This window comes from Cnephaeus nilssonii (genome assembly GCF_951640355.1).
Source record: "Cnephaeus nilssonii genome assembly, chromosome: 7".
Taxonomy (NCBI): domain Eukaryota; kingdom Metazoa; phylum Chordata; class Mammalia; order Chiroptera; family Vespertilionidae; genus Cnephaeus; species Cnephaeus nilssonii.
This window is the reverse complement of record NC_137078.1, coordinates 41,802,568-41,827,263: the sequence shown is the minus strand read 5'-3', so window position 1 is coordinate 41,827,263 and position 24,696 is coordinate 41,802,568. Positions and strand designations below refer to the sequence as shown.

General features: G+C 42.4%; 2 protein-coding genes across 2 annotated transcripts in view; both read left to right on the top strand.

Annotated features, from left to right (window-relative positions):
- SAMD13 (sterile alpha motif domain containing 13) overlaps positions 1-22,210 on the top strand; it is a 56,834-nt gene extending 34,624 nt beyond the window's left edge. Inside the window, exons 3-4 of the mRNA XM_079776054.1 lie at positions 4,579-4,690; positions 21,987-22,210. Coding sequence (XP_079632180.1) covers positions 4,579-4,690; positions 21,987-22,130 — 256 coding nt within the window. The 3' untranslated portion in view covers positions 22,131-22,210. The remainder of the gene's footprint in view (positions 1-4,578; positions 4,691-21,986) is intronic.
- On the top strand, positions 16,776-17,420 carry LOC307102692 (dnaJ homolog subfamily B member 6-like; the record flags this gene model as incomplete). The annotated part of the gene is made up of 1 exon (XM_079776403.1): positions 16,776-17,420. One exon carries the CDS (start codon positions 16,776-16,778, stop codon positions 17,418-17,420), a length of 645 nt encoding a protein of 214 aa, XP_079632529.1.
- Positions 22,211-24,696: the final 2,486 nt, after the last annotated feature.

Sequence of the window (24,696 nt, the reverse complement as noted above, 5' to 3'; positions counted from 1 at the left end):
TATAATAAGGTAAAATGCCTGGAAAAGTATTTATGAATTGATCACCTTAATACATTGCATTCTAAGAAACATTTTGCTATGACGCTAGTGAATAATAAATATTAAATGATAATAGTACTTTTATATCTGCCATCTCATTTCATCAGTGCAAAATTAGCTGCCACAATGGGAACCACCATTTGGGGGGTTAAGTTTTAAACAGCACCATTAAATTCCTTCTGGGATTTGATATGCACAAGTTATAAGAAAAGATTTGGAGAGAATGGCCCATTTAAAAGGAAACAAAGTGTCCCAGTTTGGCCACAAACAACAGTCCTTGAGGAGAAGTGCGGCTTTCCCAGTGGGGAAAAGTGACACTTAAATCTGTTCTCTGCAGTGTTCTCATTATTTTACCCAGCCCGGGCACTCTGGTCTCGCCAAGCCCAGCCATCATGTTGCCTTGGATCATCTCCAGCTTTCTCCTTAAAACTGTTGCTGAAACCACTGGAAGGGCCCAGTGAAATCATTCAGCATGCTCACAAGCATGTCAAGCTTGTGGCCAGTGCGCCACATGCCTCGTTTAAATAAACGCAGCATGCGGCCCGCTGGCCTCGAGTTTGACATGCTTGCGAAGTGACCATGTGTGCCTGCATGTATCTGCCTGTGCAAGCCTCCCCTCTCAGAGCCTAATTTAGGATGTGTTTGGAGCAATAGATACCTTTCAAAATAGCCTTTGAAAATCTTCAAGTGTCCTGGTTGGAAAAAACTATATGGGCCCTCCAGTGCATGCGTCCTCAATAGCACCTGCTCACCCTCAGTGCTAGAATGACTTGGGGTTCACTGTTCACATGCCGGCTTCCTCTCCCCAGATTGCCAGCTTCTGGGGAGGGCCTGCCTATGCATTCCTATCTCTGTAGCCCTGCATCCAGCACAGTACTGAGAAGACTTTTAGTAAATATTTGTTGTATCAGTGAGTAAGAAGAGTAGAAAAGCATGGATTTGGAGGCAAGCATATATGGAATCCAATCTTGGCTCTGTCTACTCTGTGATTTGGGGTGAGTGTCTTAACCTTTCTGAGCCTTAGTTTCCTAAAAACAGGATACAGTAGCCAGTTCACAAGTAGCTGGCACGCTGATAATAAGTAATGAATGAAAAGCGTATTTTAGACTCTTAAGTGCTCTTTGGTTGGTAGTCTATTAACGTAACAAATCTTTGCTGTGTATTGATTATGCACCATCAGACCTGTGCTAGGTGCTGAGAGCTACAGAGATGAAGATAGACAGGCTTCTCCCTTCAGGATGTGAATAGTCCAACATGGTGATTTCTTTTCTAAGTTATTTGGGGGAGGGGAGGCAGGGACCTATCAGGCTTAAATTTAGGTGGATTACTTATTAAAAGCATTGATTGGTTTCTAACTCCTTCTTTCTTCTGCATGGAACCCCCCACCCTAAGAATGAGAGAGCACCCAGTTCTCACTGCTCCTGTTCTTCATGGTACACTGCCAACAGTCTTGCCATGTTCTTATTCTCTGCTGTATTGCTAGTACTCAAGAATATTTCAGAATTATGGATGAGATGATGTCATATCCCAGCAGAGTAAGGATCAGGAAAGCCTCCCACCCTAAAATTAGAATGTAGCAGACTTTGTTATTGTAATTAGATAACTATTCTTTATAGTTAATTGAAACCATCCACAGAGAGAGTGAATTCAGATGTTTTCTGGGGCACTTAAAAGTGTATCCGATGGGACTCTGTGCTCACTGCTAGAAGTGAGCTGATTAGAAGACTTAAAAGGTTTGTTACAACAATGAACTCCTTTCCAAACATTCTTTAAGCCTGCCTTAAGCAAGAGAAGGAAAATGGTTCCACAAAGAGAGTCCCCAGTGTTCGGTCATGTTGCTATGTTAATGGTAGAAAATCCCAGCACTTGTATAATGTTTTTAAAACTTATGTAGCTTTGATATTAAAATACATAATTAATGTTTGACAATGTTATGGTGTAAAGCAGGTTTTCCCCTATGTAGATTGCATCTTCAATGGTAGAAAAGATGTGTGTGTGTGTGTGTGTACATGTGTGAGCATGCATATCCATAAGTGTGTGTGTGCATGGGCATGCATTGTTTATGGATTCACAGTCCCTAAGCCCCAAATGGAAAATACTTCTAACTAGTAAGCATTCACTCTAAATGGTTTAAAATTAAGTGCTGTGGTGATAAATCATTGATCACAAGTGCCATTATTAGTGACTCCCTTTTTTTAGCTAGGACAGAAGTTTGTTTTTTTTTTCATCAAATATTTTAAGTTCCTACCATGAGGAAAGCATTGTGCTTGGGGAGAAGCAGAGGTACAGCTAGACCCTGGACTTCTGGAAATTTGGTTGTTTGGTTTCCATTAAAAGTAACATGAATCTTTTCAACTTTCACTAAATGTTGAACGTCCCCAGGTTTAGTTCCAGGTCCCGTTTTCTTATCCTCTACAAGGTTTCAATTACCATCTAAATGCTTCTGCCTCGCAAATGTGTACCTCTATCTAGCCCACTCATCTGCTTTGAGCTCCAGACTCATGTCCCACATTAAATCTCTACTTGAATATAGATGGTACCCTAAATTCAGTGCATCCAACTAACTCTGAGGGTGTTATCTAAGTGAATTAACCATTCATCCAGTTACATTTCCTTCATTCTCAATGTCTAGTCCACCACCAAGTCATGCTGATTTTATTGGTTAAATATATCTTAAATCTGCACAGTTCTCCTTTTCCATGGCCACTATTCTAGTCTTGGTCACCCTGATCTCTTGTTCAGGTGACTCCAGTAGACCTCTCACTGGCACCCCTTCTTTCCTTCTGGCTCCTCTCCAATGCTCTTCAAAATGTGAATCTTAACAGGTCACATCCTTTGCATAAGCCCGTTTAACAAGTCCCCGTTGCTGGTGCACAAAAATCCAGAATCCTCAATGTGGCCTCCAGGACCTACATAGCTCCCTTGTAGTGTATCTTCCTCTCAAAGAGCCTGGAATAATCTTCTTCCTGACTTTTTCATTTGGTTAACTTCTGGCTGCTTTCTAGACCATACCTCAAAAGAATCTCCACAGAAAAGCCTCCCTGACCCCTTAAACTGACCACAATGTGAAGCTGCACATTTAATTGTATGGTTACTGATCAGTGTCTTCCCCACAGGACTGAAGGCCCACAGAGCAAGCACCATGTCTGTTTACTCACCAGTGTGTTCCTAGCTGGAGAGCCAGCAGGAGCTCTGTACTGAAGGCTCTCCTAAGCCAAATTAATCTATTTGAAATTTATATTAAAGGCAGTTGGAAGTCTTTGGAGGATTTTAAGCAGGAAAAGTGTGATTGGATGCTCACTTTGGAAGAATCATCTTGGATGAGGTGTAGCAATATCAGACAAATACTCCCCAAAGAGACGTGAGGCAGAGTCACAGTAACTGCAGGTTCCTGCCATTCTTTCTCTATTACACTTCTCCAGTCCCTCCTCTCTAAATCCAGTCCAGCCCAGCCAGTGTAGGTCAGTGGTTGAGCATCGACCTATAAACCAAGAGGTCATGGTTCAATTCCTGGTCAGGGCACATGCCTGGGTTGCGGGCTCAGTTCCCAGTAGGGGACATGCAGGAGGCAGCTGATCAATGATTCTCTCTCATCATTGATGTTTCTCTCTCCCTCTCCCTTCCTCTCTCTGAAATCAATAATTATATATATACATATATATATTTTAAATCCAGCCCAGCAGCTCACCCACCAACCCTCAAAAACAATTGCTTGATCTGTCTAGGCACTTGAACATTGATTGAGTTCCTAATTATGCACTTGATACAAGGAATAATAAAGTTAGAAATGGTCTAGGTCCAAATGTGTATCTCTAGCCCACATCTCTCACTCTAGTGGGAGACTGTTGGATAAGCAGAGAGTATACTCCAGCATGGGAAGTGATACCAAGGGAGTTTGAACAGAGTTCTTTAATGCAGAGGAGGTCATAGCTAAAACAATCCCCTGGTAGAATAAGAAAAGGCCTCACAGAGGAGGAGGCATTTGAAGTGGGATGAACTAGGAAAGAATGGTGGGTTTTGCCAGGTAGAAACAAATGGGGAGGGGCATTTAAGTGGCTGGAACAGTATGTGTAAAGTCCCAAAGCTGTAAAAGGGCATGGCAGACTGGTGAATGACATTAGCCCTGCAGTTTCATAGTGGCAAAGAGGATGCATGGGAAGGGGGATGAAGAAGGTGGTAGGAGATGGAAAAAGACAAGTACGTTAGTGCTATTTTATAAAGGGTCTGGTGTTCTTTGGCTGTCGGCTGCCAGAATCACTGGACCACTCTTAATAGCTCTGGATTAAAAAACAGTACATGAGGAAATGCTTTATATTGAAAGTCTAATGGTGTATTAGGAAAGCAGTGACCGAGCCCCTGAGAGGAATGATCTTCTGAACCCAAGAAACACAAGCATGGCTGTGGTCCTGAGGGAGGTGAATTGGGATCTGGGCCTCCAGGGAAGAGCTGGCTGGGCCTACCATTGGGAGACCGAGTCCTGAGCCTGGCTCCACGCTGGTGTGTTCTGCCCTGACAGCAGTCTGGATTTGTGTTTTGCAGTTCCCTGGAGAACGGGAGACCACCCGATCCTGCAGACTGGGCCGTGATGGATGTCGTCAATTACTTCCGGACAGCGGGATTTGAGGAGCAAGCTAATGCTTTTCAAGAACAGGTAACTGTCTAGAGAAGCACATGATGAACACAATTACCTCCCTTCCCACAGAAGCAGAAGGAAGTGAGGAGGAAGAGGACCAGAGAGTACTGAGGGATCCGTGAGACTCTCCGCGTGTCCTCCATACCAAGTCCCAATCATATCGGGCCTTAACAACCCCAGGAGTGTGGGAAAGGGAAGAAAAAAGTGACAAGCTAAAATTGCAAGAGGAATACACAGGCCCGGAGATTGTCACAGCTGCAGAGAGAAGGGCTAAAGCTCATTTACATCTGCATATTCTGAAAGATGCAACAGCCCTACCTCCAACACAAACACACTAGAAAGCAAAAAACAGAAAAGAATGAAAAAGGAGAGACAAATCTGACCAAGATACATGCAGCCCCGTCTACTGCTGGCCTTTGCACCAACTGATCTTAATAACCCCCTCTAATTTGCTTTCCAGTGCTTAGCAAAGTAGAGTGGAAAGAGCACAGGATTTAGTTAAATCCTGGTTCTTCTCACACTGTGTAACCCAGGCAGGTTACTACATCTCTGAGTCTTGGCTTCACATCTACAACATGAAGCTATCAATGCCTCACTTGATGGGGGGTGGTGTGAGGATTCAAGGACAATGTATGCACAGTGCCTAGGAGAGGCCCTAATAGTGTCGATGCCCACAAATGTTAATTCCCTTCCCTTAGGTCCAGAGTTGGTATTGGGAAGAGAGAGAGAGAAGCAGAGGTCCCTCCCGATGGTCTGGGTGATCCCTGGCCCTATTTTTCAGATCTGTAGGAATAGTGCTCGAGGGGCTTTGCTAAGAGGAAGCAAATTGGGGAAGCAGGTTGTGGTCCACACCAGGCCAGCTACCGCCCTTTCAATAAAGGCTGCCATTTTCCCAGCATTAAATCTTATATCCTATCTAATAAAGAGGGAATATGCTAATTGACCATCATGCCCTCACAAGATGACAGCACCCATAGCCAATAAAGAGGGAATATGCTAATTGACTGTCATGCCCTCACAAGATGGCAGCACCCACAGCTACAAGATGGCAGCTCCCAGTCTCCTCAGCCCTGCCTCATCCAGCCTCAGTCCCCCAGTCCCCACAGCCCCGCCTCATCCAGCCAGAGTCCCCCAGTCCCCTCAGCCATGCCTCATCCAGCCTCAGTCCCCCAGTCCCCTCAGCCCTGCTGGTGGGAGGCAAGCGCCATGTACCTCATCCAGCCTCAGTCCCCCAATCCCCTCAGCCCTGCCTCATCTAGCTGAGTCCCCCAGTCCCCTCAGCCCCGCCTCATCCAGCCAGAGTCCCCCAGTCCCCTCAGCCCCGCCTCATCCAGCCAGAGTCCCCCAGTTCCCTCAGCCCCGCCCCATCCAGCCAGATTCCCCCAGTCCCCTCAGTGGCCTCACCCAGTCCCCGCAGCATCCAGCCTCATCCAGTCTCAGTCCCCCAGTCCCCTCAGCCCACAGGGGAAGGCAGTTGGGGGCAATCGGGCCAGCAGGGAAGGGCAGTTGGGGACAATCATGCTGGCAGGGGAGCAGTTAGGCATCAATCAGGCCGGCAGGGGAGTGGTTAAGGGGTGATCAGGCTGACAGGCAGAAGCAGTTAGGGGCAATCAGGCAGGCAGGCAGGTGAGCGGTTAGGAGCCAGCAGTCCTGGATTGTGAGAGAGATGTCTGACTGCTGATCCCTGTGGGATCAGGCCTAAACCAGCAGTTGGACATCCCCCAAGGGGTCCCAGATTGGAGAGAGTGCAGGCTGGGCTCCCATGCACGAATTTCATGCACTGGGCTTCTAGTTATAATATAAACGAGAATATTATGAACTGAAGAATGTGTCTGGCTGCCTCTTCCATATCCTTTTAGCTCTTTCTTATTCTTTCAAGTTGGGGTTGGATAGTTGAACTTCTTTAATATCATATATGCCAACCTCTAGATGTTCTTCAACTAGTATTTTTTTTAAGCTAATTCCCTTTTTTTTTTTTAAATTTAGAGCATTTGCCAAAATAGCAGATTGAGTCACTTCACACCCACCAGAATAACTAAAATTAGAAAGATTGATAAACCCAAATGTTGGTGAGGATGTGGAGCAACCACACTCTGTTACACTGTTGATGGGAGTGTAACATAAACACTCATACATCTATGCCATGACCCAGCAGTTTCATTCCTATTTACCAGAAGGAAATGAAAACGTATGTCCACAAAAGATTTGTACAAAATTGTTCTTAGTAGATTTACTTATAATAGTCTAAAACTGGAAACTGAAGTGCCATTAATAAGATAATGCATATACAAACTCTATAGTCATACAGTGGCGTACAATGGCATATTACTCAGTAATCAAAGGAATGAACTACTGATGAATATAAATTTGGGTGAGTCTCAAAAGATTATGCTGAGTTTATACTGAATGGTTCCTGTCTCAGTCTGTCTGTGCTGCTATAACAAAAATACAATAAATGGGGTGGCTTATAAACAACAAAAATTTATTTCTCTCAGTTCTGGAGGCTGGGAAGTCCAAGATTAAGGCAGCTACAGATTTTGTGTCTGGTGAATGCTCACTTCCTGACAGTGGGCATTGCTATGTTCTCACAGGGAGGATGGAGTGAGAGCTCTCTGGGACCTCCTTTATAAGAACAATAATCCCATTCTTGAGGACTCTGACCTCATGACCTGTCACCTCTCAAAGGCCCCACCTATTGATATAATTACTAATACCCCTATTACCCCATGGGATTATGTTTTAACATATGAATTGAGGGGGGGGGGGGACAAATATTCAGGCCATAGCGGTTCCATTTAGATAAAGGTTGAAACGGGGAAAATGGGTCAGTGGTAGAAAAAAATCAGAACTGTGGTTGCCTCTGGATAGGTGGGAGAGGAGAACAACAGATGGAGCACGAGGGAACTTTCTGGGTCATGATAGTTTCTATGTATTGATAAGAGTTTAGGTTATAGGTGTATGCATTGTCACTGCATATGCACAAGTATATACAAATGATTCAGATTTGTGCATTATATAACCCTTAAATTTTACCTCAAAAGGAAAAGAATTATTTGAAAAATTCAACAATTAATGGCATACAAACTGAAGTATTTAGTTTACAACTTATTGATGTATATAACTTACTTTGAAATGTGTCAAAATATGGATTGACAGTTGGAGAGAGGGATGAGTAGATGAGTAGTAAGTAGAGAAAATGTTAATTATAAATCTAGGTGGTCAGACTATGGATGTTCATTATAATATATATGCAACTTTTCTTTATGTTTGAAGTTTTTTTGTCATAAAATTGTGGGGGAAATAGCTCAGGTTGGAAAGTGGAAGACTGATCAACTGGAACATAAATTATTTTGGTTTGAATGGTAGAAAGTCCACTTGTATCATTGCAGTTGAGTAAATTTGAACAATATTGCGAAAGGTTAACAAAACAAACAAAAAAAGGACTTAGCTATAAAAGGTCTCTTGGCCAGATTCCCTGCTGCCCAAAAGCATTTTTCAGAATAAGCTTCTACTCAGACTTTCTCAGCGGCATATGTCCCAGATTGAAGTGGGGGTGTTCTTTGGGCCTTCTGGATTCTGTACAAGACCTCAGAAATGCAACTGGCCGGCTTTGAGGTTGGCTCAGGAGCAGGCTCTCTCTCCCAGGGATGACATCACTCCGGCCCTAGAGACAGAGGCAAAAGGAAACAGACTCTCCTAAAGCATTTCATTCAGAAGTCCTTCAAGGGGGGAAAGGAGCGTCATCTTGCTACTGTGTTGAACCCGCCAATTCAGGAGCCTAAGAAAAGAATTCCCAGGGGACTGGAGTTTTGCAAGCATGGTGCAGAAGCTGGACTTCCTTCATTCTCATGGAAGGGCGGTTGGGTAGGGGAAAGAGTCTACCTTGAATTATTCTCCAGAAGTGATCCAAATCTTCCTCCTGCTGTGAAATTCTCATTGCCTTTCCTCTGCTCATTAAAACAGGGTGAAAAGGGAGTTACTGAGCAGGCTCAGGCTGATAAGACAAGTAGCTGCTGTGATTTTCATGAGGACTGAGGGTTAGAATCCTCCACCACATTAACCTCCCTCTCCCGTCATCATGCTTCAGAGGCCTTCAGTGCGTCACCTCCAAGGACCTTCCTGGCAATGAACCTCAAGCAGTCAGCAGTGACTCACCAAGTTCCTTCTGGATGGGAAAACTGCAGGCCACCCCCAGCCCAAACACGTGACCTTCCCAGGCACATCTTCTAGGTCACAGTAGGCAGATCCTTAAACATCCTCAGGGAAGGCTTTGCCCCGCCTTAAATGTAAGCAGGAACACATGGAGAGCATCCCCTAAACCACCTCAGAAAAGGCCACGTCCAGAAAGTGTAGCACGGTTGCCAATGATGTGGGAGCTTAGTTTCATGGCTATGTCTTATGGGCTGAATGTTTGTGACCCCCCAAGATGTGTGTGTTGAAACCTTAAATCCAATGTGATGGCATTAGGGGCTTTTGGGAGATAATTAGATTTAGATGGGGTCATGAAGATGGAACCGTTATAATTGGATTAGTGCCCTGAAAAGAAGGGAATAGAAAGCTTGCTCCTTCTCTCTGCCATGTGAGAGCACAGCAAGATGGTAGCTATCTGCAAGCTAGGAAAAGGGTCCTCCACAAGGACCTAACCACGTTGCCACTGTGATCTTGAACTTCTAGCCTCCAGAACTATAAAAAATAAATTTCTGTTGTTTAAGCTACCCAGTTTGTGGTGTCTTGGTATAGCAGTCTGCACTGACACTGATGCCAGACATGTCCCCACTCAGATGGGCTGACTTTAAGGAGAGTGTCTGTCTTCATGGTGTGGTCTCACAGTACACAACTAGATACTGGGTTGCCTTAGCAACTAGACTTGATGTGGTTTTCTAGCAGCATGCTCCATTGGAAGATGTCAGTCCGTTGAATGACATTCGTCCAAAAGACAGGAATGGTGTCCTAGGTTCCTGTGGTATGGAGAGGCAGCTGGAATAAGCTGGTGATCTTTGTGTAACCTCCTTTTCTCTGTGCTTCACCTCCAGTTATCTCCATTAAGTTTCCCTCTGGTACAGTTATCTCCATGAAGTTTTCTTCTGGCCAGCCTCTTTTGAGCCTTTTGTGTGAGCAACAGCTATAGGACGAAAGAACTGTCAAAGGGAAGGCCTAGGCTCCTGTACAACCCCGTCTACACCCGTAGCAATGATCTGGTGTCCATAGTGTGTGTGTGGGGGGTTGTGTTACTGTTCTGGCCAGTCTCCTTTTATGATCAGTGATGTCATTCTCTCTCAGGTTGGCATGTGGTTTGTGTCATCAGGGAGCTGGGTCCACCGGCTGCGTTAACATTGTGCTCAAAGGGCTCACTGGCCCATCAGAGCAGGAGGCACTGGGAGCCCTTCCGAAAGAGGGCAGCGATTCCAGCACTGTCACTCCTGTCTCTTTCCCACAGACATGGTGGCGTGGTGACCGTTTTCCCATGCGTCTTCTAACAGACAGACCTCTTAGGCCGTGGCAAGGGGCATGCGTGAGAGTCTTGACTTCTGGTTTCTTTTCTCCTGATTGACTCACTTCCTGGGTGATCCTGGAGGGTTTGCCTTTCTAGGACTCAGATTTCTATAGTGACTGTGGAGTTAACCAAGCAGAATATGCTCCAAGCTCTTGCTTTAATAGTCAGTTGTTATCTTAGAACTTGCCCTCATGAAGTATGCTTTTAGGCACAGCATAGGACACAGAACCATTTCAGCAGTTGTATACACAGCTGGATTTTCATGACTAGATGATAACAAATTGGCATTTGCCCCTGGATAGAGGTCACTGGTTTTTAAGAGTCAAAAAAACTTTAGAAATTTTACTTTTCTAAGAGCTTTAGTTTTTAAGAGAAAACCTTTTAACTAAGCTAATTCAAGAACATTGCCACCTTCCTCACACAGAACAATGAGGATCAGATTCATTTTTGTAAAACTCTGAAGGCTAAATGAGCACAGTTCTTTGGTGTAAAGCCGCCTCTGGTGACAATACTTGCAGTGGCCAGTGGCGGCATTCTAGCAATACAGTTCAGCAACTTTACCACTTAAACTGGATGCCAACTGCAAACCACAAAGATAGTTCTGCCCTTTTGTAGTGTAGTCACTTCATTTCTATCTTTTTCAGACTCACATACTCATATATACTGAGTACATACTCTGAAGAAGATCTGCCATTCAATCAATGTCATATAATTCACATTGTTCAGATTCCTCAAACTTATAAGTAAGTGACATCAGTGATTCTGTTTTAAGAACAGTATGTATCACTGAGATAATTTTTTCTCAGAGCATGATGACAAAATAATATGCAACTCAAGGTGACAAATTAATTTTACTCTCTGTTATCTCCTCACTTTCCCCAAACCAAATAAGAACAGTATTTCACTCTGAAATGCCCGACTGGTTGTTTAAGCCATTAATTTGAAATGCAGAGATTGGCATTTCTTTTCAGATGACTTTGGGTTAAATTTTGATATGTTTCTGAGGCCACTGACATAATAAATAAAAGTAAAAATGTTTACTGCTACTAAGTGCCACGTAGCACTAACCACATCAGATGGAGTAGTCGAGTGGGGAAGCCTGTCAGAGAAACCCTGAGAATGTGTTTTAAGTCATAGCCAGATGGATTTCAACGGTGGTGATTTCAGATGGATAATCTATATATATATAGAAGCCTAAGTGACCAAACGACCAAACGACTGAACGACCAGTCGACCGGTTGCTATGACACGCACTGACCACCAGGGGCAGATGCTCAATGCAGGAGCTGTCCTCTGGTAGTCAGTGCGCTCCCACAGCCAACCTCCCGTGGCTGGCCAACCTCCTGCAGTCTCTCTCCCCGGCTGGCCAACCTCTCATGGTCCCTCACCCAGGCCGCCCGTTCCCCCCCTCCCCCTCCCCAATTGGCCCTGATCACCAGCCAGGCCAAGGGACCCCACCTGTGCACGAATTTGTGCACAGGCCTCTAGTTTCTAATAAGACCCAGGACAAAGCCAGGCTTTGGTGGGAGGGGTGTCTAAAGCTTACACAATTCTAGCAGACCACCTGGGGGGGGGGTACAAAATTATGAACACACAATTGCTGAGGCAAAATTTAGCTTCATTAGCTTCATGGTAAATCTAGCTCTGAATCAGACCAGCTGAAAACCCACAAATTGGAAATAACTATTATTACTTTATCAGCATTTCATAGTACTAAGTACTGAAAATAGTCAAGGTATTCTGCTACCTGATATTTCTTCACAATTGAAGGCTTCTGAAATGTTTAAAATATTTTGTAGCATAATGAACACAGTAAGTATCAACTCAAACTCTGCCAATATGTCCTTTCAGCCCATAAAAACTTAGAAAAGACTTAAAAACAAATAAGAAAATGGCCAAGATAATTGAAAGTGAAACTGATAAGGAAAGAATCTTTTGAATTCTTGATTAAAATAGATTTCCATAACCCAAAAATCCTAAAAGGTTGTTTAAGTCATTCACTTGAAATGAGAACAGCTGTAAGATATTATGATATAGACAGATGTCTGGTGCTTCTTTGGCTTATTCACATTGTTTCCATGGTTGTTACAGCTTTTTCTAACATTCGTTAAAATAAATATAAGACTGTTACGGTAAAATAATTATTGTAAGTATTCTTTTAGTTTAATAAAAAGCCACCTGAAACCATTACAGGTATGAGAACCATTTGAAGGAAGCACAGAGGATTTCAGGCAGAGGAAGGATCAAATATCAAAGCATGGGGACATGAAATAACATAGTTTATCCTGAGAACCCCAAATACCTTGGAGTAAGAGGAGTGGTCCAGGGAATGCCAAGTGATTGGACTGAAAGGTAAATAGGGGTCCAGCTAACAGACAGTCTGGTTTGCCTGGAAGAAGAGGATTTGGCCTGTCAGGCACTAAGAAAGGAGAGTAAGTGGGGAGTGCCATGATGAGATTTGTGTTTTTGAAAGATCAGTCTAGTGGTAGTGTGGAGAGTGGCTTGGAAGACATGGAGACCAAAGGCGAGAAAGATGCTATAATAGTTCCATTGGGGATGGAAAGTAAGAGATAGATTAGGGAGTCTAGGAAGGCAGTCAGAATAATTTAGTGGATCATTAATAGTGGAGATTGAAGATTTGTCCCATCCTGGTTCTCTGCGATAGCCCCAGGACTGAGCTCAGTGCTCACAGGCCGTGGAGACTTGGGTGACTGCCAGGTTTCCAGTTTGGTGGTTATAAAGTACTGCCGTTAACCAGGATGCTTGTGAGGAAATTTTAGAGGGCTGTAATGACCACAGTTTGGGGTGCATCAAATGTGAGGTCCTGTAAGTGGATATATCTAGTATACAGCTCAGGGGACAAGTAAGGCCGACAAACAGAAACGTGAGAGTCATCAGCATTCATAGGAGAGAGTAAGAATGAGAGAGGCATTTGTAAGGGGATCTTAGAAAAAGGCCAAAGAGAACACCACGGTTTTGATAGGAGAAGAAAGGCAACTAGAAAAAGCAACTGAGAAAGAACACTCAGGGAAGTGGGCAGAGAACCAGTAATGAGAGGTTGTATAGAAACTCATAAAGGGAGGAGTTTCAGGGAAAATGCAATGATTAACAAGGCCAAATACCTCAAAAAAGTGAAGCCCAATGGACCTTGTGTATAACAATGGATTGGGGGAGTGGGGAATATGAACAATGCTGAGTGAGTGAGACGTGAGACAAGGGACGAAGGCGCCAAAACCAGTTTGGCTCAGTGGATAGAGCATCGGCCTGCGGACTCAAGGGTCCCAGGTTCGATCCGGTCAAGGGCATATACCTTGGTTGCGGGCACATCCCCAGTAGGGGGTGTGCAAGAGGCAGCTGATCGATGTTTCTCTCTCATCAATGTTTCTAACTCTCCATCCCTCGCTCTTCCTCTCTGTAAAAAATCAATAAAATATTTTTTTTTTTTAAAAAGGGACTAAGGCAAGTGGAGGAAGAACCAGTAGCTGGAGGGTCCTTTAAGCATGAGGGCTCTTTCCTCATGAGAGAGGAGACAATCTGATTTACATGCAGGAAAGTAACCAAAAGAATTGGACAGGTTAAAATTGAATGAAATTGAGGACAGTTAAATGAAGCAAAACTCCCTGAGGATAAGGAAAGGGATGAGATCAAAAGAGTATGGAGGGGTAAGGATATGGAGAAATTGAAGCCCTCATGCATTGCTGGTTGGAATACAAAATGGTGTCGCTGCTGTGGAAAACAGTTGGGCAGTTCTTCAAAAAGTTAAGTGTAGAATTACTGCATGACCCAGAAATTTCACACAAAAGAATTGAAAATACTTGCACACAATCTTCACTGCAGCATTATTAGCAATCACCAAAAGGTGGAAACGACCCAAGTGTCCATGAACAGATAAGTGGATAAACAAAATGTGATATATACAGACAATGGAATACTATTCAGTCATAAAAAGGGAAGAACTTCTGATACATGCTGCAACATGGATGAACCTTGAAAGCATGCTAAGTAAAATAAGCCAAATAGTGTCTGGATTCCATTTACTAGTATATGAAATATCTAAAATAGGCAAATTTATACAGACACAAAGTACATTAGAGGTTATCAAGGGCTGAGAAGGAGGAGGCAGTTATTACTTAATGGATTTTCTGTTTAAGGTGATAATATACAACATTGCAAATGTAATATAGTTTGAAAAATAGTGGTGATAATTATACAACATTGCAAATGTAATTCATGCTGAATTATACACATAAAAATAGTTAAACTGGCATATTTCATGTTATATATATTTTACCACAATACAGTGTAATGTCAGCCATAATATACATGGTTGTTCAAATAAGTTCAATTATTTTATTTTTTAACAAAAAGAATATGAAGGGATTAATTCTGAGCAAGACAAAGATATCTTCCTGTATCCTTCCTATCCTTCCAATGCTCTAGGGCATAGGTGAGGATGTATGTAGATACAGCTATAATTGCCCTCGTCCTCAGGGACATTAAGGTAGTTCCTAACAGTCTCTATTTCCTTTGTTAAACAAGAGCTAAGTTCCTCTGCTTAGAGTGGACAGGATGGGTAGAATTTTAATGAGGAACTAAAGGAGGGCAAATGAAAGTTAAGAATGACCACCAAGGGAAATGGAAGAGGGAGCTGACCAAGGATAAATAAGAGAACTGTTAAGGTATTCTACACCCGATGATACTGGTACATTGCACAAGTATAATGTTTCATCTTCATGGTTTCTTGATTTTTCCCCTCAGCTGCACCATGTATAGAAGTCAGAAAAGCTACATTGCTCCTGGATGGGGCGTTGGTGGCTTGAGCACAGTAGAGGGCTAAGAGCCTAAGAGGGCCAACCAGAGGGTGCAGACTTAGTATGAAAGAGGATCCTAAGGGGACTCTTGACCCTAGAGAAAGTGGAGTTGAAATGAAAAGGTGGGAATAATGGAAGTGAGGAGTGAGAGAACAGATATTTAACTTTCAGTGTTGTAGAGGTAGGACTCTTCTGGTTGATGACAGTATACAGGTAGGCTCTAAGAGTGAAGGTGAAGTTGTAGAAATGATTGGTGTATTAGAGTAGACCAACTGCTGGCACAAGTAGATGAAAACATGTATAATGACTTAATTAAAGTCGAAGTTTATTTCTTGATCTTATAGATAGTCCATAGTAAGGGTGTCTGCTTCACAGTAATTCAAGGATCCAGGATGGAGGCTCTCTCATCTTCAACCAGAAGTTTTCAAGATTATCTGGGCATTGATATCTAGTTGTTATAAGGATAGAGAGCAAGGAGGAGTTCACGTAGGTGGTTTCATTGGCCAGACCTGAAAGAGGTGCACATCAATCCCTTCGTTGGCCAGAATGTAGTCATATGACCACACCAAATTGCAAGGAAATCTGGGAATTGTGCAGTTGTGTGTCCTAGGAAAAAAACAACCAGCAGCCCTCGCTACACTTGAACTTTAAAGCCATTTTAAAAGCATTTCTTGTTGTGCTATTGTTACTAGTTAAATACACAGAGAAATTTCAAAAAGGCTAACTTTAAAAAAGCAACTGAAGTGAAGAAGCATTATCTGATCATGCATGGGCATCATTCATTTCTAATTCTGTTCCTTAAACCTACTCTTTTTTTTTTTTAATCTAGGCAGACATCTCTATAACTCAGTTACCTCATTTGATGAACTGAATTTCATACCTTTTCCTTCATTAAAAATGTGTACAAGATTTTTTGTGAGATAGAACCCCTTTATCACTCACTTTGTGCCAGCAGCAAATATTAAATAATACAGAAAGATACCCATTAAGTCACTGAAGGCATCAGCTCAAATGATCCAAAATAAATTTTGTGCCTGATTTAAGTGCAAGACCCATTTTGCTTCAGACTGTTACTTTAATAAATGAGGTAAGACTTCTTTTTAGAGCCACACAAATGTTCTCTCCCTGTTAACAAGCTTCTCAGTGTTGGATTTTCAAATTAGGTGAAATCTGCCCTAACTGGTTTGGATAGAGTGTCAGCCTGGGGACTGAAGGGTCCCGGGTTCAATTCTGGTCAAGGGCACATTCCCCGAGTTGCAGGCTCAATTTCCTGCTCTACCTCACTATTTTTCCACCTTTCTTGATGATCACTCTTTTTCTCTTTCTAGCCTTTCTCTTAGCTTCTCTTCCCAGTGGGGGCATGCAGGAGGCAGCCAATCAATGATTCTCTCTCATCATTGATGTTTCTCTCTCTCCCTCTATGAAATAATAAAAATATATATATTTTAAAATTAGGTGAAATCTCCCCACCAGGTATATTATCCACCCCAAATTTTACACCAATAGGAATACAAGGCAAGCACAGCATCAGCCAAGAGTCATTGGCTAATAATGTTCCATCACAATTACTCCACCCACAAGGAGCTGCAGAGGGCAGGGAGGGGAGGAGGCACTGCAAAGGACACCTACAGCAAAGAGGAATTTCTCCCAAAAGAGATGTTGTTCCAGGAACCCTGTGATAAGATTCAAAGGATCTTGGTATAGACTTGAGTAGTTCACCATCTTCCTTTTCAAAATCATATGGAAACTATTCATAAAATAAACTCTGTCTTGGTGAGGAAAGATCCTTTAAAGAAACATGGTGAATTATTACAAAGTACTAGGGGTGCCTCAAAATGCTTCCTCCTCTGATATTAAGAAGGCTTATCACCAGTTAGCTCTTCAGGTACACCCTGACAAGAACCCAGAAAACAAAAAGGCAGCTGAGGAGGAATTCAAACGAGTAGCTGAGGCCTATGCAGTCTTGTCTGATGCCGAGAAACGCAACAACTATGACAAGTCCAGAAGGAACCACATCAAAAGGGAAAATAGAGGAGACGGCAAAGACAAAAACGATTTGAAGGAGGAACTGTGGTTTGAGAGGCCACACCGTGGCTTTCACAATGTCTTTGAAGATGAAGACCTCTTTTCAGGAGATTGTTTCCCCACTGGCCATGTGGGTAGAGCCAAGAGAGTCCACTCTTCCTTTTTTGATGTGACCCCCATTTTGGACACAGGATTTTCCACTTTTGTATCCCTGGGCTCCAGACCAGGTTCCCCTTCCTCTGGGAAATTTGTCCCCTTTGTAAGCAGTGGAATGGGAAACTTTAGACTGGTCACCACTTGTAGCCAGATAGTGAATGGCAAGAGAGTTGTTACAAAGAAAGTTCGAGAAAATGTGAGAGAGAAGACTGAAGGGGAAGATGAAAGTCCATTTCATCAGCTTCCTCTACGCCATTGGTAAGGAGTTGCTGCAATATTTTTTTACAGGCAGTCTTTCCTGTGACGCTGGTGAGTCTGATGCTTATCAGAGACCAGAGTTGGAATCTGAGAGTGTGTTGAACTGGAATGGACAGAGGTCAGCTTAGTCCCAACATCTCATTTTACAGAGGCGGACAATAATGGGCCATATGTTACATAAAGAACTACGAAGCAGCAGGGTTTGAACTTTAATTTAGGACCAAGTCTTTTGATTCTAAGTTGACTCTTCTTTTCCCCTGCACTATATTTGGGACAGTAGAGACCACCATGAATATGACCTTCTGAGTCAGGGTCCCACCGTCATAAACCACATTGACTTGTCTTCAACTCTTTTCCTGCTCTACCTCGCTATTGTGCCACTTTCTTGATGATCCCTCTTTTTCTCTTTCTAGCCTTTTTCTTAGCTTCTTCTCTTCCCACCTCATCTTCTTTCTTACCATACATTTCCAATGCACCATATAAAAATTAGGCTCAATTGAAAGAGTTACCTAGGTGTGGATTGCTTGCAGAGAGAAAGAGTGAAAAGTAAATGGGTAAGATTTTTCACATACTTTTTAGTAGTTAGCATTTATTGAGTGCTCAGCAGATGTCAGGAATTCTACTTCACATGTGTTACCTCAATAATACTTCAATAGTGAAATACAGTAGCTACTTTCCCCCCATGATATAGATAAGAAAGTGAAGTTTAGAGAGATTAAGTAACTTGTCCTTGGCCCAACCTAGTATGCAATAAAATAGTGTCTTGCTCTAAAACATGCTTGTCTACTGAGTTATAACACCTGTGGATCCTACTCATTTATTTTTAGATCTAGGGTCTTGTCCTCATTGGAAGTTTATACCTGTCATCTCTGAGCTTTACTTCCATGCATGAGTACCTGCTGGAACTTATTAAGTCTGCAAACATTTTTAATATTATTGCCCAATAGGCACTTGGTTATTCTTCCCTAAAGACAGAAGACAGAAATAATGTTAAAAGTTTCACTTAAACTAGCAAATGATTATCCCTTTAACACAAATATATGAACAGGATCCCAAGATGTGATTTATCTTTTTATTTGGGCTTTAATCATGACATACCTGCAATCATGGCATTTGGTCACACTTCAACCTCTTCATTTATACTAAATAAATGGCGTCCAGGGGACTGGTTCCTTGTGGAGAGTTACTGCTGGAGTCTGCATTACAAATCCCATATTCCAGTCTCCACTCTCAGGCTCATTCTAGTGCACCATGCAGACCGGCAAACTTTTATACATGTTACATAACAAATGAGTAGCTTTCTTAATTCAAGGAGTATTCCTGTGTTTGTGATTTTTATAAGACAAATGTTTTATGAGTCTTTGAATTTTTAAAATTTTAATAAATTTTTAAAACTTGAACAGGAATATTCCTGCATCCCTCTGGCCAAGGGCAGCATTCAGGCAGAGAGCACTCTTCCAGAAAGGAAGCAGAAAATGGGTTCGGAATAGAAATATATCTCGTTTCTTTCAAAGCCCGCACATTTCCACTTAGTAGGCATTGAGAGTCTCCTATAAGTCTGGCACTGTGCTGGTTGCCTTACATGAATGCATCACTTTTTATCTCCAAAATCCTTCAGGGGTTTACTTCCATTTCACAAGTGAGGAAACTGAGGCTTAGGGAAGTTAGGTCCCTTACCCAGGGTCACACAGTAAGTTGTGGAGACAAGCTTCACACTGTGGTGTGACCTAGAAGCTCACATTTCCATTATGCTGTATTCTACTCCCATTCATCTGAGCTGTTATAGTTTGATTTAATAGGAAAGTTCTGTTGTTAAGCTCTATTCATTTCAAAAGTTTTAAAATGAGGATTTCCGAGTAGAGCTTTCTTTTGAACCCTAGTCCGAGGTGAATTACAGTGTGGCTACTGAACAAAGGTAAAATCAAATTGGAGCGTGGAATATGATTTTCCATTTTGTCTCAAATAAAATCCCAATTTCAGCATTTTTCACAGACATACTTGGCTTTTGACAGAAATGCTGAGTTGTAGGACTTTTTGCCAGCAAAGATTTTTAAAAATTCACTTTCAGTTAATCAAGGAAGTTTTCTTGTTGTATAGCAATGAAAGCAGTGTCATCTCTTCCTGGTGCCTGTTTGAAATACGTAATAAGTGAAGTAGGAGCAGACACCAGCAAAGGAAAGATGGAGAGCAGGAAGGGCTTGGCGGCTTTCTAAAGCATTCCAAGCAGGTCTGTGTCATCTCAGTGCGTAAGCGAGAGCATGAGCTTTGAAGTGACCTGTGACTCAGATTCCTGTGACCTCACAGTGCCTCCAGAACCGCTACCGTGACTTCCAGGTGTCGGAAGCCCCTCTGCCAACTCTCATACTTGCAGATTTGACTGATGGGCCATCTTTGGGATTACTAGCTGCTGAAAAAGAAGTAAAATACTTTAGAATTGGAAATTCCCTCCCTATGTCCTTAATTTTCCAATTGCCCTGTCAACAAATGGCTTTGTTACGCGCTATGATTTTGAATAGTTGTCTCCTACATATTAATGGGGGACATTTTGTTTTCTAGTAGATGACGAAATAACAGTTTCCAACACTCAGAAACACCACAGACTAGTTAGAAGTAATTCCTTGTCCTTTTGCTGTGGTTCATGTTAGGTATTTGGAATGAGGACCATAGTTCGGTGAAAGAAGAATGATAAGTAACTGTATAACTTATAGCTCAGGGAACATTTGCAAAGGTGGTATCTCATGGAATCCTGTCTAAATCCCATACCTCCTATTACCTACCGAGGAGAGAGGAGGAAGACACTTGCCTAAGGTCACAGAGTGGGTGATTCTCCAGCCCCCTAGCCCAGTGCTGTTTCTCCCACACACAGTCATTCAAAGCAGATTTTCTTCCCAGCATAGCAAAGTACATTACAGAGTTTGAAGGAATGGCCCCCCTTGGTCATGATGTAGGAGGGGGTCACAGTGTTATGAGCTACAGTTGTATAGTAATGAAAGCAGTGTCATCTCTTCCTGGTGCACGTTGTGTCCCCTTGTCTGTCCATCAGTGGGGGATGCAGGTACAGATGTACATGGGTAGAATGATGAAACAGATGTGTCGAGGCTTCCCAAGCATGCACAGCTGCTTCATCTCTTTCAGGTTCCCTAAAAGCTAGTTCAGCTTCTTCCCACAATTAAGTGATAACAAAAATAAGGTGCAGTCAGCATTCTCAGTGTTTCCTTTCCAAAAGTTTCACACCACTTTCAACACTCCATGTCCTCATATCTTGCATGAGAAGCCCATTTTTATTTACCCCAAAGCTCTGTAGTCTCCAGGGTAGCTGGGGTGCAGGATACCTGGATGGGTGTCTGACGGGTATGGGGAGTGAACTGTGAGAACAGAGGAGGGAATTTGCGGTGGGCAGAGCTCTGCCCCTCACTACCTTATTTGGAATCTCAAGGATCCACTAAGAGGAAGTGTGGTGGGCCCTCAGCATGAGAGCTTGATTTTTAGGTTGAGATAGGATGGTTCTCCTTTTAAAGGGCAGGAAAGAAGTTCAGAGTGAGTGAGTCATTTTTCCAATGTCCACTGTTGTGATTGACAAGATTCCAGAAAACCTAAGTCCCCAGTGGTCCATCTAAACAACACATATTTACTTCTAAGTGTCAAGAGAAACAGGTAGAGTTATGAAAAGAACATTGGCTTAGGACACATGAGAGTTCAAATCCTATGCCATCCTTTCCTAACTTCTTAATCTTGATTCTTGGTTTGCCTGTAAAGTTAAGATGATAATCCCTGCCTGTCCTAATTTATAGAGTTATTTTAGGAACTAACTACCCAAAATTCTGCATAAATTATAACCTATATATATAAAAGCCTAAGCGACCATTGCGGCAGAATGACCAGAACGACTGGTCACTATGATGCACACTGAGCAGGCAGGCAGGCGAGTGGTTAGGGGTGAGCAGGCAGGCAGGCTGAGTAGTTAAGGGTAAGCAGGCAGGCAGGCTAGCAGTTAGGGGCAAGCAGACAGGCAGGCAGACAAGTGGTTAGGGGCGGGCAGGCAGGAAGGCGAGCGGTTAGGGGCAAGTGGTCCTGGATTGCAAGAGGGATGTCTGACTGCCGGTTTGGGCCCAATCCCTGCGGGCCTAAACCAGCAGTCGGACATCCCCCGAGGGATCCCGGATTGCGAAGAGCACAGGCCGGGCTGAGGGACCCCACCTTCCCCCCATTCACGAATTTCATGCACCGGGCCTCTAGTATATTTTATAAGTGGAAAGTGTCATTATTCCTTTTGGAAGCAATATTTTTGATCCTTAAGGGTATGTACTCCAAGCTTACTGTCAGTTTTTAAAGATATTTGTGATGTGATCTTGAAAACAAGAACAGATACCAATTGTATTTAATCCAAAAATAGAAGATGGAAGATAAAAATAGAAGATTCAATTTTTCCCCCATTTTGGCATAAGTGAACAAGTAATGATTTTAGCTTGGAGACAATCAATATGACTTTTTCCTTTGAACTTCCTTTTTGTTTCATTATTCTTGAGCTTTTGGACTTACATGTTGACTTTCCCCTCTGCTTCCGTTATAGGAAATTGATGGAAAATCCCTGCTATTGATGACAAGAAATGATGTGCTGACAGGACTTCAGTTAAAGTTGGGGCCTGCTCTGAAAATCTATGAGTATCATGTAAAACCTCTGCAGTCAAAGCATTTAAAGAACAACTCTTCATAGTACAGTCAAATTGGGGTCTCAGACCTCAAAAATACATAATGACATAATTTAGTTTCATGTGATGAAACTTTGTAAACAGGATACATACATGTGTATATGTAAAGAATTTCAACCAAATGAAACGTTATCCTATTGGATAGACTAGGCAATCCATCAGCTGACCTGAATTCAGCTAGGAGGAGCAAGAAGAACAGGTGGATGGGATGATTTTCTTTGTGGAGTTTGTCAAAGAGAGTACAAAGAAATCAATGTTTGACATGTGTAGATACCCTTCCCCAGAAAAGCTTTGAGGTCATAAGGACATTCTTCGTTTCTTCATAGATGGCTTTCCAAAAAATCTTTTAAAAATGTAATGGGATGAGCATGTTTTGGTTACAGACTTGGGGAGGGGGAGAAAGAGAAAGGGATCGCGGTCTCCCTTGAGCTCCTCTGCTCCTTAGAGCTTGTGTTACTGGGATGGAATTGCTGACACCCTTTTCTACAGAGGGTCCTCCACTTGACCTTATTAAGGTTTCACTGGGATATGCTGCGATTTTTGAAATGAACATGCATCTTGGCCCCTTTAGAAGCAAAACCATAGCTCTGAAAAGAAAAACCCTGTGTATTGAGGATATCCATCCATATTCAACTGGCTTTCACAGGGGGTAATGGTATTTTCTGCATAGAATTGCTTTTAAATTGGTTGTTTCCGAAGAAAGCATTATTTCACTTTATGGTTGTATTTATAATAATTTGTTTCTGAAGAAATTTGCCAAGAGTTACAGATCAAAAAGCCTTGTTACTAGTACAGAATATTTTTATATACATTCCTTCATGATGGTGTAATATTTTTAAAATTGCTCTAATGCTTTGTTTGATTCCTGGTTTGAGTACTTGTTTTTAAGAACTTGAAAAGGTGGGATTGCTATATCTCTGTTCAAAGAGACATTTGTTCAATCTCTGTGTGTTGATGACTTGTTGGATTGTGTTTTGTGGTTGCAATAAAGCATTGCTTCAGTTTATTCCTGGTGTATATTTGATCTTTTCTGTTGGTTGTTTTTGCAATTGGGATTAAGGATTAAGGTTACTTCTTAAAACCATGGAAAGTTAAACCTTAAAAAAAATACACTTCAGACATAAGAAACATGAGGTTTATATGTGGATTTATCTTCTTTGCAAATGGAATTGTCCAAGTATATCTTGTTCCTTCTCTTATTCCACCCAAAAACATATTTTAGGTATTCTTTTGGCCAAAGATTTTATTTAATTTTTTTTTTTGCTGTAGGTCAGTGGCGCAGGGGGAGGCGGGGAGGTCATGATTTGGGGGGAAATTCTGATGTAAACTATGAAACTTCTTCCAGACAAAAGCTCATATTCCCATATACAAAACTTTGAAGAGTGAATGGACTCCCTGAAGTTCCCTATTCCTTCTTCTCAAGTTAAGAATCACTGTTTTATTGAGTGTTATAATTCAGTCCCCCGTGGAGGTCATTTCTCTAAAGAACACAAAGTGTGAAGATGAGAGTGAAAAACACAGGAAACAGTATAGTGAGTGGTGTTCAAAGGTACATTCCGAATTAACTGGAATATAGAGTTTATGAAGTATCTGAAATTTAAGTAGTGCTTTGTTTTGCGCTATAAGTAAGAGAGGGGGTCACAAAAGAGACATTTTATATCCCCAACTTCTCACAGTTTATCTGAGACAGCAAACAGAAACATGAAAGTAAAAGGCAGAATATAGTTAAGGACTATGAGGAGAGAGACTGATAAAAGGGGAGCACTGCTCCTGCTGGAGACCTAGGTGGAAAAGAAGGGACGGGAGCTCATGTAGGAGGGCGCTGGAATGAAGAACTTGACTAACCTTTTTGAAGGAGTTTCCCACAAGTGAAATAGTGATGGTGATTGAACCCTCTACTTCAGAGGGATAGTTTGAGGAATGTCCAGGCCCTGCTTCTGTGCATCCACCTGATACCTCCTGTATTAGCTTGGAATAGGGTTTGGCTGTGAGTGATCAAAATCACCTCCCCAGCCCAGCTCATGTGGCTCAGGGGTTGAATGTCGACCTATGAACCAGGAGGTCTTGGTTTCATTCCTGGTCAGTTCACATGCCTGGGTTACGTGCTTAATCCCCAGTGGGGGTGCCTGCGGGAGGCAGCTGATAAATGATTCTCTCTCGTCACTGATGTTTCTATCTCCCTCTCCCTTCCTCTCTGAAATCAATAAAAAATATATATATTTTAAAAACCTGCTTCCCTTGCTCTTAACCCACCTCCACAGATAATATAAACAAGACAGAAGCTTATAAATGTCCAGAATCAGGCATTCCCTGGTATGGTCCCCCATAATGTTAGGGACACAGACTCCACCTTTCTTTTTGCCTTATTATGCATGATACTCATTCCTGGAATTTTACAGCCCACGATGGTTTTTTTGTCTCTGGCCATCACCACTTGAATTCCAACCAGTGGGAAGATGAAAAAGGGGAAAGGTACATACTTCCTTCCTTTAAGGACATTTCCAGGAAATTACGCATAATACTTCCTCTTATATATTGCTGTCCAGAATTCAGTCACATTGCCATAACTAA